The 13,885-nt window shown below is 38.7% G+C and overlaps 1 protein-coding gene across 3 annotated transcripts in view; it reads left to right on the forward strand.

Annotated features, from left to right (window-relative positions):
* The window catches only part of SEMA3D (semaphorin 3D), a 146,804-nt gene extending 133,302 nt beyond the window's left edge, over positions 1–13,502 (forward strand). For all 3 annotated transcript variants that reach the window (XM_080633599.1, XM_080633598.1, XM_080633600.1), the window contains exon 18: positions 6,544–13,502. In XM_080633599.1, the coding sequence (XP_080489725.1) occupies positions 6,544–6,957 (414 nt within the window). In that variant the 3' untranslated portion in view covers positions 6,958–13,502. The remainder of the gene's footprint in view (positions 1–6,543) is intronic.
* The last annotated feature ends 383 nt before the right edge of the window (positions 13,503–13,885 follow it).

Here is a 13,885-nt window from a genome sequence, read left to right on the forward strand (position 1 = left end):
ACAAAAAACAGAAGCTTTTTTGGTTTGTTGGGGTTTTTTTTATGATAAAGATACTAGTGTAAAAGTATCACATTTTAAGTGCATGTGCCTAAAGTTAGATTCCTAATTCCATATATGGCTGCCTAAATAAATGACTGGGTCTGTAGAGACCTGGAGCAATCATTCTTCATATTACATAGAATAAGGGTATTTGCAGGTTAAAATGTTAATCCCTTGTTAATTTGGGGATCCAGAAATTGAAGTTTTTCAAGTTTTCTAATTTAACTTATCAGTGAAAATTAATCATCGGTATTAGAGCCTAATTGGAGGCCTTCCTAGAAAATCCAAAGATCAGCAGAGCAATTGACTTTCTTTTTAAAGTACTTCAGTTTGACAGAAATACCATATGTGTCAGAAACAGTGTGGTCATATTTAACATACAGCTCGATCTTTTCTCAGCCAATGCATTACCACAACTTTTCCCATTACAATTATATTTTCTGCTCTTTCTCTCCCTTCCTGAAGCAGGTTTCTCAAATAACACTGTACGTTATTTTAGCGCATGTCTTAGTAGTGTAACTTATTGTGATGACGATACCATGCTTTGCAAATGACTCCATGCACCTGGAACTTAGGTTACGGACTTTTAGTTCCAGGGCTGGAACTGTAATGTCTCAGCAAGTCTTTAAACCTGGCTTTACAAATAGATGGCTTTGCGCTGTCCCAGACATGCACTACAGCTTCCTGAGGGAAGGAAAAGGGCAAAATCCAGACTAGATGGGAAGCATTTGGCCCAGCAGGATGTCCCTGACATTTCACCCGTAGGGTTATGGTTCAGAATGTGACTTCCAGGCAAAGCAACCTGTGGGGAGGGACAGGATCTCCTGTGGTACAGGAGCTGTCACCAGGTCATTTTGCTGCCAGTGGGAGTACATTTCCCTGTAGTTTGGGGCTGGTTTAAGGTCAGGAGTCAAATATTTAGTGCTTTTGTATTTAGTGTTGCTCACGCAGTTGATCACGTTTGTTCCTGTGCTTGCAGGTTTAGTCGCTGAGATGAGGGAGTGCATTACAGTGCCTGGAGTTCATAAAAAAAAAGTGGGGCATATCTGTTCATAATGTTAAACTACTGATGTTTTCTGAAGCTTAAAACAGATATTTATTTCTTAAAGAAATTCCTATATGTTATACTGCATATATAATAGGTGTCAGGACTGCAAAAAGCAAATGCATGGCTCCCAACAAAGCCATTAATTTTGGTGCCCCATGGCTCTGAAAAGTATTAGCCCCCTCCTGCTTTAGGCTGTACTTTACCCCAAATCTCCTACAGCTCCAGGGCTGTCAAGCTGCCACCTCTCCTTGCAGGGATTGGAGCAAACCATATGGTCTGAAGTGACAGAATAGGTGCAGATCACTTTTAACTCTCTCCTTCCTGCTCTATTCATACCTGGGGGTGAAAATAAATCCACCAAAAGGCAGGAGGACATTCTTCTTTGGTGGTTCTCACCCTTTCCATATTCCTGCCCCACAGCCCTGAGATGGGTTTTTCTGATGGACCCATGAGAGCATCTCATGGTTTGGTAGGTACAAGAGTTTGACCCACTCTTGGACAGGACCCCTTGCCTAGCAAAAGGCTGTGACCTAGCTACCCCCATGGAAGCAAAGAGATGTTGTTTCCATTCCACATTTTAGCCAGACTGTGAAGATATATTTCAGTTTATCCAAGACATAAGTTTCCATCTTTTTTTGTGACTGAAGATTTTTGTATCATGATGGTAACTTTCCTTTTTACAAATATCTGGTCAGCAGCATCTTGTGCCTAAAGGTCAGCGATTCAGTGCCAGTCCTGAAATCTGAGTTGGATGAGACCAAGGACTGAGCTTCCAGTACCTTGTGTTAGGGGAATGTAGCATAGTGTTTGAATACTTAGGTCAAGGGGAAAGAGATTGAGAGTGGGAAAAATGAGAAGAGATTCATTCTGCAGCTCAGGGACTACTTACAGCTCTCATGCTTTCACTCTTCTATTTTATTATACCACTCATTGGCCCCCCTAATGCCTTGAGATTCTTAAGTCAGACTAATATTTTTGACAGTTTTTCCTAGGGAAAAATAAAAGAAGTAACTCTGAACTTGGATATAGCTCATGACATTTCTGCTTTGATTTGGATATACTGGGGATGCAGGAGTTTAAAATTCAGTCTCAGAATAAGAAGTTAACTTCATCTTGAAAGTAATAGGAATCATGCATTTCCATAATGACATTGTACCAATAACACATTCTTCATTTTTTCTGTGGGAAAAGAAGAAGAGAGAAACTAACTCCACAGCTCTGTTGGTGTTAGATGATTGTTTTCCCACTATAAGAGAAACAAAATTGCACATAACAATGACGCAAAGAAAAAAAACCCAACCCAGAGTGTTCTTTTGTTCTTTATTTGTAATGAAATGATAAGAAGAAAACAGGAGAAAAACAAAGACGAATGTGAATTCTCCGCAAATGTTCTTCATTTTCCTTTCTCCCCCTCTCAATTTGTTCAGGCATTGCAGCTAACCTATGATTAGTCCAGCTTTACCTCTGAACATTTTTTCACATGTTGATTAATGAGGGAAGGCAGGCTTTGAAGCCACTTTCTTCTCCCAGACAGGTGCAGTGTTTTAACTGTGAAAGAGTTGACATGTGAATTATTTGTAAAGAGGGAGCTATCTAAACACATCATTAGCAAAGGACAAAAGGCATTGATCTAACCTGGTGCCACAGCACTTTCAAATCCTTGCTTGTTTTCCAATTTACTGATTGTTTAAAGATTTGCCACCATTACTGGCAATGCCTATTTTTCCTCCATTGTTAAATTCTGTTTGTGAAAATCAAGTGTTCGATTTTTTCCCTTTGTCAAATATTGCCAGTATCTATAGCATGTGCCATAATTCAGGTAATGTAACTTTAGGCAAACTTATCATGAAGGATGGAAAGCATAATTTGTTGATAAAACACTGTAAAAAATCTGCTCCCACTCCACTAAGAAAGTTAATGGTAATCGATTGCTTCATTTTTGTGGTTTATAATTTGTTTTCTATTGAACAAAACTATGTCTCTCATGTTAAAGTTTTATTGTATGCCCAAATTTAAGCATGTCAACAAGCTTTTTGAATTAAATAAATTAAAGTCTTTGTGCTTCTGAATTGTTAAATCATATTTGCAAATATTTTAGGGGAGTTATTGATTATGGCATGGTTGAGGGGACTGGTCATATGGACACAACAGTGAATCCACAGTTGACTAAAGCAAAATGATGTCTTTTATCTAACTAATCTTTTCACTCTCCTCAAAATTTAATAAAATATGTTTTACATCTATAGGTCAGGAACCAAGGAGCACATTAAGCATTCAAATGAAAGGTTAAAGATCTACTACCAAGTAATGAAATGCCAGGTGTTTATGAAACTCCAGAGCCCTGTGGGGGAAAAAAGTAGAGAGGAGAGACAGGAAGAGTTCTGAACCTATGGGTAAAACAACATAAACAGGATACCCAAAAGAGAAGGGAGGGGAAACAGTAATGAAATGTTGCTCAATATGTGTGAAACTGGAGCCATAATTTCATCCTGCCAGAGGATAAGAAAGGCATGAACGATGAAGGCACAGAGAAGGAAGAGGTGACAGTCACTGTAAATCAATATCCAAGGTTAAAACAGGACATTCTGTAAGAATGCTGCTTCATTAAAAATAGGAGTCATGATGGGCTGGGATTAAGGGACACAACCAATTTAGACTCTGTTAACTTTCTCTGCAGTATCCCAAGGCAGATGGGGGGTCAGCTCCATCGGTTAACATGATTACAACTAGAAAGTGTTGGCTGCTACTCAAATGGTAAATAGTTATGAGTAGCGGGGTGCTGGACTTTGGGGTCCAGTGATGTTTTCAAGTCTAGATCTGCCATTATTCTGCTTTCTTTTCACTGAAAACAGGCGAAGCCCTGGTGAGGGCTCCTTGGACTGGCACTCAGCCAGCCAAAACAAGCCACCTGGAGATCTTCCAAGTGTGGGAGGTGCACAGCTGTCAAGACGCTCTGGACTACAATACTGGCAGAGCCACTGATAGGCAGATGCTGCTGCGGCAATTGCATCAAGCCCTGAGCTCAAAGAGACCCATCCTGTTTTCTCTCAGACAATATGGGAATTTGGTCTTGCATAGTGCCTTATGAAACCCAAATGCCTGGAATTTAGCTGTTTCTTCCCATCGTTTTCCCTAAGTTTCTCAAACTTGGATCTTCATGTTGCATGAAACTTGGGCAGAAGAGGGGCTTCTTTGTCTTATTGCAACAGCCAAGCCTCTTAGCCCTCTTACCTGGCCCCTGCTCTTGCTTTTCTCTGCAGAATCCAGCACTACAAGGAAAGACCTTCCTCAGACATAGTTCTGCCTAGAGCTACTTATTTGTGGATTCGTTTATACATTTTATGCTCCTGCTTTTATTTTAAGCAAAGTACATTTACTTGGAATGAAGTGTCACTAGCTGATAAAATCAAGGATTACTGCCCTATGCCGCAGGTTCTGGTGGTAGAAAAGCGGTCTTTTTTGTCTGTCTCCCTGCTATCTTCTGTGCATGCATTTGTGGCTTGACCATGATTTCTCTAGTTTAAACTCAGTGTAGTAAATCAAAAGTAGCTTGTGCTCATGTAGCACCTGCTGTTGGGACAATCGATTTTCCAGGAATTTCCTGAAATTAGTGCGATTTCACCCTGCTGGTGCCAAGTAGGCATGCTTATATACAGTTTACAAACAATGAAATTAAAGCTCAGGGTTAAACCAACACCATCAGCTGGTGACAGGAGCCAAAAAATACTTGGCCACAGAATCAGACAGCCAGAGCCATGTTCTGACCACGATTTTGTAGCAGCTGGTTTCTTGTCTCTGTTGCAGTCAGATCGGTGATAGCACACAGGCCTATATCCAACCATCCACATATCTAACGCATGTATGTATGTATGTATATATGTATGTATGTATGTACCTACCTATCTATACCTACCTACCTACCTGTCTACCTATCTAATTTATGTTACTGAAGACTGTTAAAGCTTATACAGTAACAAGCCAAAGTCTCTGTGCATGCATATATGTGTATATATATGCATACAATATACGTGTATTGCTTTTTAATGGTGATCTCAAAATGGTCTCTAAAATTATTTAACCCTTCCAAAGTCATTATTATAGAAACTTAGAAAAGGGTAAAGCTAAAAGCCCTGGAAGGTTACGTTATCTATCTCTTTGCTCCAAGAGACCCTATTGTGATAGAGTATTAGAATCATGACAGATGGAGAATCGTATGTATGTATCCACTTTTTCCCATGGAGTAGAAGAGTGAATGATGTGCAGATTTTTTACATAAAGAAACAGTGTGTAGCTTACCCACTGTGAATAAATCTAATTTAGTCATCTTCATGCCTCCCTGATCTTCACCCTCTGAAGTTTGCTGGAGGGTCAGATGTGCACTCTGGGAAATCTTCCAGATTCTGTGTTGGTTCTCTCTTCCCCCACTCCCCACTTCTTACACCCACTGCTCAGCTTCGTGCTGATGTTTTCCTGTGTTCTGACAATGGCACCAGCAGTGCTGAGGCTGGCTGTAAGGCCTTGGTTCTGCTGTGGGCTGCTGAAGCAGCACTGGGGTCCCTCCAGTGCCGTTGTGTGCTGCAGCCTCTATGCGGCAGCAGAACATAGCATGCCAGAGGTGACAGTTCCAGGCTAGACCAGGATCGTTTTCAAAGGAAATTCTGCTGTTGGCACTGGGAATTAGGGGGTCTTGTTTTCTGCTTCCATCTCTGCTACTAATCTTTATATGGTCTCTAGCAAATCACTTACCTGCTACGTTTCCCAGCTGCAAAAATATTTGGGTGCCTCGTGCCTCATCCTGTTTTGTTCTGTTTGGGGGGCGGGGGGGCATGCTTTTTTTTGCCATGTATTTTGGAAATGATTTTCAGATCACCAGATATGCAACTTACCTGATGGTGTTAGTACTCAAAGGTGCACCTTATTCATAAATGAAATCACAGTTCCATGCTGACAGACTTCAGCTCTTGCAATCTCATTCTTTTCTTTGCTTTTATATATTTTTTTTTTTTCTCTCCAAGTTAATTTTCACAGATCTTATCAATAAAAGAATTGTACTCAGTTGTAGTTGTCTAACCTCACTGGATTTTTTTAATCACATCTCAGTGAGTCAAAGCCAGGATCAACTTCCTTTTGAAAAACCCAATTGAAGAAGATCAGAATCACAGCATTTCACTTTAAAAATCAGTAGTAATATTTATTTTCAATGTAATAGGGGCTCAGCACTCCTGATGTATACAAGCACAGCGGTATATTGGGTGCATTACAGATACCTCAAGAAAAACAGTTAAGAAATTAATGGTATTTGTAGCACTAAATTGCTACCCCTCCTTGGAGAATATAAACTTATTGATTTGTACTGTGGTGAGTGTTACTGTCCTTTCAACTATACAGCATGTGTCATGCTCTGTTTTTGCTGATGAAACTCACCTATCACATTCTTCTTTTGTCCAACCCCACAGCTGAAGGCTGACGAAAGGATCATTAAAACAGAGCACGGGCTGCTGATCCGCAGCTTGCAAAGAAGGGATGCAGGAGCCTATTTCTGCAAAGCCCAGGAGCACTCCTTTGTCCATACCATAGTGAAGCTGAATCTAAACATCATTGAGAATGGGCAAATGGAAAGCACTCAAAAAACTGAGGATGAGGAGGGCCGGGTTAGGGATTTGCTGACAGAGTCCCGGCTGAGGTACAAGGACTACATCCAGCTTGTCAGCAGCCCCAGCTTTAGCCTGGATGAATACTGTGAACAGATGTGGCACCGGGAGAAGCGACGGCAGCGGAACAAAGGTGGTGCCAAGTGGAAGCATGTGCAGGAGATGAAAAAAAAGCGAAACCGAAGGCACCATGAGCCAGCCAGGCCACTGTCTACGTAGTTTGTAAATGCTATTTAAAGAAAGGACATTTTCCATAGAGAAAAACAAATACTGTGTTCTGGTTTTGTGCATCTTGCCTATGAATTAGTACTGCTTCTTATTGAAATCAGATAACTCACCATCACTATTAATCTGTATGAGACTGTACAAGGGGATTTGATACCAAATGAAACGTTCCTTATTGGAGTACCACACACAAGGCAATAATTTCAAATGCATTCATTAAAAAGAAAAGATGTACACTTTTACCTAATTTCTGGGTAGCCCGAGGCTACGTGAGCTGTGTTCTGTACTTTCTGCATAATTTTCACATAGGATTTAGTGTCTCTGTTCCCATGTTGATATTTGCTGCCACATTCCACCCCAGAGGTGGCTACATTTCAGGAGAGTGCAGATGTATTTCTAGTTCTTTGGCATCTTTCTGAATAAGAAGCATGGTAGAAATGTGTGACAGATCTGCAAAAATACTCTCTAATTTACCCATTGGGCTTGTATGGGTGGGGTTTGCTAGCACAGAGAGGCACAGCAAAAAATCAAATTAAGTATTGGCTTAGGGACAGCATTCATTTTCCCCATAAAAAAAGAGAGAGCATAATTGTAGTTTAAGAGAGGGGAATTATTGAGCGTTACTCATTAGAGTTTGAGTAGCCTCCAGTTTGCAGTCCATCTGCTGAAATGAAATGTTGACTCTAATTGAAACTGCCACCAAGATGCTTGGGAGTAAATTTCCTAAGTGGTCCGTGGGAGGTATGTGCATAAATCCTATTAACAAATAACAGGATTCCTGACTGCATCTCTCCTGTCTTTCCAAAGGTTTGACTCTGTCTGTTTCTCTGGCCCTTTGCTAGCTTTGTTTTATGCAGAGGAAAAGGAAAATAAAAGACAACAACAAAGCAAAAACAAAAGACGATGAGGGGGAATATTTAGTGGCTGAGACCAGTGCTCTTGACACAGAGCTGACATTCCTCAGATGTGTGTATTCTTTGGGATTTTCTCTCAAAGGTCTTATGTATTTTTAAGTTGAAAATTTTCATTGTTGGGATTAATACTTTTATTATAATTAAATAAAACAAAAGATGTCCATGTGTAAATAAAACCTGTAAGTTAGAAATTTGCTGTATACCACAATTTCATTTGTAAAGTGTTCCTTGTTCCTTGGTTCATATTTTAGTTTTAATAGTGTAAATTTTTCCATACAAACAGGCAACACTGGCCTCATTCTTATGTATTTTACATCAGTGTGATCTTAGTGATTTTATTCCTGATATACAGCAACAAACACAAACTCAAAATCAGTCCTACTGTCTCTTCTCATGAGTCACAGCCCCCCTTTCCTCTCTTCCATCTAACCTCCCTCCTTTTGCCTTTCACGCCTTTTTGAGTGTGAAATGACAAATTAGCCACTTCCTCACATGGAAGAGAGCTTTGATGGATACCAAAACGACAGGCTTTACTTGTTTCTCATGCATTCTACAGATCTTGAGAGCAAAGTCTGTGGGAAACCCGTGTAATTGGTGTGCACCTCATTAAGGAACCAAAAACGTTGGCTCTGAAAGTTGTAGATTCACCCTCACCCTTGCTAGTGTTTGTGTGTGCATTCAGTCCCTGGTCTATAATTGCGTAGGTCCAGTTTACATCGTTGTTCGTTTCCTCTCTGTTGAAAGTCAGATATGGCAGTGTTTGTCAGATTCAGAAAGGAATCTTGGCTTACCCATGTTTCTTTTAAAACCTGAAAGCTGAGTTTGCATGTGTTGTATAAAAGCCAGCCATACCATATGTCATTAATTTTAGATGCTTTTTTAAATAGAAGATGTATGAGTTAATTAGGAGATATTAGCATGCGTACAATGCTTTGATAGTGTAAAGCACTGAGTGCTAACTATTATAAAATAGGTCTGGTGGGGGGGAGGGAATTTCTCAGCAGGACCTTTAATCAGCAGAAAGAGTGATGCTGCAGACATTAAGCAGTCATACAGTACTTCAAGAACACGCAGACGACTTTTTGGCATTTTTGCTGCAAAAGGATGTAGGCCAGGCATTTCACAAGAGGCTCGTCATTTTGGGTACCTTGATTTTAAGGCCAATTAAGACTACTTAAAGGAGGTATGGGGGGGTATTTACTACATATAAAGCACCTTGTGACAGGGATACTCAATACTCTTGGCTGGAAGCTTATGCTGACACCACACAGAACCTACCTAATTACTTCTTTATTAGATTTTTATCAGCCCTCAAAGTCCCATTTTTCTGACCTGGACATTAAGTAAATGAATGGAACCATACCAAGGCTATGGGCTAACAGGTGGTCCTCATTCGCATGCACTGGCAAAAAACCTCCTCTTCTCCCCAGTGTTGATACAGTACTGCAATTATTGCATTTCACACAACTCTCATCACCTTTGCCTACTTCATAAAAAGCAAATCAATTTCTTCTGCTGTATTTTATTCTCCTCCATGAAAACTAAATAATCTGAATTATGTTAAGATATGACTAGGGGTATGTATTCTACAAATGAACCCAACTGACTGACTTTAGTAGAAGTCTGGGATGACTAGGGGTCTCAGTGCTGGTAGCGTCAGATTTAAGTGGTTGAATTAAAATATTATTACCCTTAAAAACAGCTTTTATTTCATTTATTTCAAATGTTGTTGCAATGAGATTCTTCTTAAAGAAATTACCTCATCACTCTTGGGTACAGTGGTGGCATAAACCCCCAAGTGAGACATAAGGCCTCTTCCATCATGGGAAATAAATTCAATATCCTCCAAACCAGTGTGCTCTATTGGTTTCATGCCACCTCAGGGGGCATATTTAATAATATTGCATAGATAAAAGTCTGTGTTTTGATACACTGGGTAAGATGTATTCTATAGCTGGCAGGGCTAGCACTGCTCCTCATGCATAGCAGGTATACACATGCAAGGAAGCCAGAGGACCTTGGAGACAACGCAATGAGAACTACAGGTCAGAGATCACTACAGGAGCTAAGGCATGGTTTAGTTAGGCAGCATTCAGCAATGCAAACGCAGGAGTAGGAGCAGGAGGAGCAGTAGGTCCTTCCACAACCTGCAGTCCCAGACAAGGGTTGGGAGGATGAGCTGGGCTAGAAAATAGAACAAGAGAAGACCCCCCTCTTTTCAAAGATTTCAATCTGTATAATTTAAAGGCTCAACTCTAAGACTGCTTAAATTTCAAATCAATGATTCGGGGTTCAACTGCGCTGCTGTGAGCTGTACTATGAGCCACAACAGGCCCATAGTTAAAATGAAACCAAGCCTTACGTCCTTCAAGAGCTCCATAAAAATGAAGTTAAATAAAGTTTTAGTCCAGAGTGGAAAAAAGTTGCCTCTACCTTAATAACTGTAGGTTTTAAACAGATCCCTTAGTGCATATGATACAACATAGATATTTATTTACCTATGCATTCAATCAGGAGTCCAATAACTAATACATTATATTTTCCTTCAACAAAACCCTGCCATTGACCCTACACCATCAAAAGGTCAGTGCTGGACTGAACTGAAGTGGCTTCAAACAGATTCTTAGAATAACCAGCACAATGTGAACTGGAGTTATAAAAATGCTGAAAACTGGCATAAGCTTTAAAGCTCAACAGGGTCCTAAACTTTGTAGCGTTCTTGCAGTCAGTTAAAATAAAACAGAAAATGGGATTAGCAGAAAAAGGAATAAAGTATTAACACATATTGTGATAAACTAGTTCCGTTACTGGAAACTGTTCCAACAACAGGTGTGAATGTGTGTTCATGCCATAAGCAAATACTTTTCTCTCCCAGCAGTTAAATTTACATTGCTTGAGGTATCTAAGGACCTGAATACTTTCCAGTTCATAAGTAGATTTTGGACCTGGCTCTTATGCCACTCATGATGAAATAATTAAGTTAAATACAACAGATTTCCTTGGGTTCGTATGCTTTATGAGATTAGAAGATCTCAACAGTTCAAATGCCATGAACCCTTTAATCTTAACAATTATGAGTATTGATCTGCATTTAACATTTCAGATAATGTATTTTTTACTCATTATTCATGTCATGAGCCCATATCTCATAATAATGTCTCAATATTTATAACGATTAATGGAAATTGAGTTTGCTAATGTTTTGTCATACGAGCATATGAGTATAGGAGTGCATATACAAATGTTTTATTTTCTGTTCAATTTGTAACAGAGGTTAACTTGCAAAAGGCAAATGTGATCTCAAAAGTCAAGGTTCTGCTCAGCTTCTACTGACAGCAGAGATTAAAATCCTTCTGGAACTGAATTGTAGTCTAAATAGATTATAATCTATTTATAGTCTGGTAGTCAAACACCCAAAGCTATGTGTTGTTCTGTATATTGGCCTGGTTCTTCTTGCACACAGTTGTAGCTGATATCTGGAGGTTTAAGGAACTACATCTGCATGAATGGAAAATTAAGCCCACATGCCTCTCTAATATATTCTGTTACATTTTATAAACTTTAAATGGTCTCTATTGTAATATTTTACCACAGTGTTGTTAATATTACCCTGAACAAGGCTTCTGTCATTAGCTGAAGTGTGACATCCTTTGCAGTTGTAATCCAGATTTCAAGGTTTGTAAAATAAGTTCATTAAAGTAACAAAAAACAAAGACATGGGAAAAGAGTTTAATTATAAATTCTACAGGTGGATTTGTAAGATCTTGTTTCTACATATCAAAATAGCAGTTATCCTAAAATGTGTTAGAAACAACAGTATTTGTTTTCCTTTTTTGGTCGGGTAAGGATACATAACAAATTGTAATCCTGATTTTATCACTTGTCAATGTGTGGCTGAAACATCTGGTCTGACAGCTGTAGCAAGACTGGGTTTTTACTTGCCTGTTCTTTTCTTCCATCAGTTAAGCCCATTGTCTCCTGCCTTTGAGACTTTCTGCTCTGTTAGGTAACCCCACTTTTATATGGAAGAATACTTTGTGATTTGGTCTTTCCACAACATAAAAACATCTTTATAAAGTCATAGTATCATGCCTTCAGATGATGAGTTTCCTAAGCATTAGCTTTTGAGCTCAGTTGCAGATGCAAACCAAACACTGTGAGGTAAATTGGAGACCAGATGGAGTTTTCATTTACAAAGGAAATTTTGGGGACTGTAGTTTAGAGCTCTCCTTTCTCTTTTTGCTTATGCGGTTGCTGTGTATAATTCTCCAATTTAAAATCAAAGTCTTTTGTGCTTTAAAGCATAAGATTTTCCATGTGATGTAAAAAAAACAGAAGAACATTTCCAGGTGTTTTTTTTTTTTTTTTTTGATTGATATGGACTGCTGGTTAATAGTTTCAAACAGAACAAGCCAAGGAAATAATTTGTCCAGCCATAGATGGTTGTGATATTTGTAAGCAGCCCAGACATGTTTCAGTTTTGGTGGTGTTTCATATTCTGTTCCTTTCCCCTTATAGTATAGAAGTGTTGGCTGGGGGGTTTGGGGCAGGGAGAGTGGGGTTTTTTAGGAGGGAGGCTTGAGCAGGTTCTTTTGGAGGGATTGTTTTGGTGTTCTGTTTTAGTTTGGGGGGTTTTGTTGTTGTTTTTGTGTGTGTGTTTGGTTTGCTTTTTGTGTTCTACTCTTTTTTCATGTTATTTCTTGTATTAAAAGAAATTATGCCCAAAGTCAATGCTTTCTAGTGGTGCAACATATGACGAAGCAGTAAGAATAACAGAAGGCTTGGGCAGAAATGAACATAGTACACTTGCAAGAAGCAAAGTCATCTCTTAAATGACTATGCTGAGAGTATAAAGACCATTGTGCCATTTCTGTGGTCAAAAATGAGATTGAGGGCATATTTAGAGAAGGCATATTTTTTAATTTCTGAAATTTTGTCAATATATAGATCCACAAAATCTAATCTGTTATTAGGTCTGTTATCTATAGCTGCCAGAAACATTGAAATAAAAATGCATTAACAGAATTACACATAATATAAATTCCTAAATTTATTTTCATTTTCTGAAATTATTTATTTAAATAATGCTGTCATTTTAATTTAAAAATATTTTTCTTACAATGTTTTTCACTAAGAAAAGATTTTTTTTTTCTTAAAATACTTTTTAATATGTGCACTTTGATGTCTTTGCAAAAACATTGGAAAAATCGGAACGGTGTAAATGAACTGCAAGGTGTATGAGTAATACTTCATATTTGACCAGTAAAGGCTGTATTTTTTCCTAATTCATCACTCTTTCAGAAGCTCAGCACAGGAATTGTATGCCATATACATTCTTTTTTGATTTGTACGGCATGAGTAGTACTTAGGTCGATGTGGTACTTAGGTTGACATGGTACTTAGGTTGACTTTGTGAGGGAGACTGATTTTCACTCTGTAGAATAACTATCTAGAGAGTAATAAGACTGAAACATTTCAATAAGATTATCTATTTGTAAATGGTGTTGCTCATTGAGTTGATATAAGTGAAATATAGCTTAAATAAGCTATGTGTTTGCCATGCCTGCTGTTTTATTAAATCTTCCAATCTTATATGCAAAGGTAACCGAAACGAATGTATATTTTGTGCGTACTACAATAAACTTCACATTCTGAGATTTTGCTTCTTTTTTAAATTCATGTAAACTACAGAGTAAATATGAGTTTTCAGAGAAACAAAGTCTACAGCATGTCATGGAAGTGGCAAAGATATTAATGCAAGGTTCAGTAATCTAAAGTGCCTTACTTCAGAAGTCTTATCTGAGTGAGGACTCTGAGATTCACTCCTCCACTGAGGACAAGCCTGAGGCCAAGAGAGTAAATCTACAGAAACAGCTCAGAGAAGCCATGGGACTCAGTGATAAATACACACAAAGCAATACACAATAGGCAGCTCTATGCTTATTAATTTAAATTCACTAATGGCTTTTTAATGCATGCATTTCTAGATGATTAGCAACTACTATTGC

This window comes from Psittacula echo (assembly GCF_963264785.1).
Source record: "Psittacula echo genome assembly, chromosome: 1".
NCBI lineage: Eukaryota > Metazoa > Chordata > Aves > Psittaciformes > Psittacidae > Psittacula > Psittacula echo.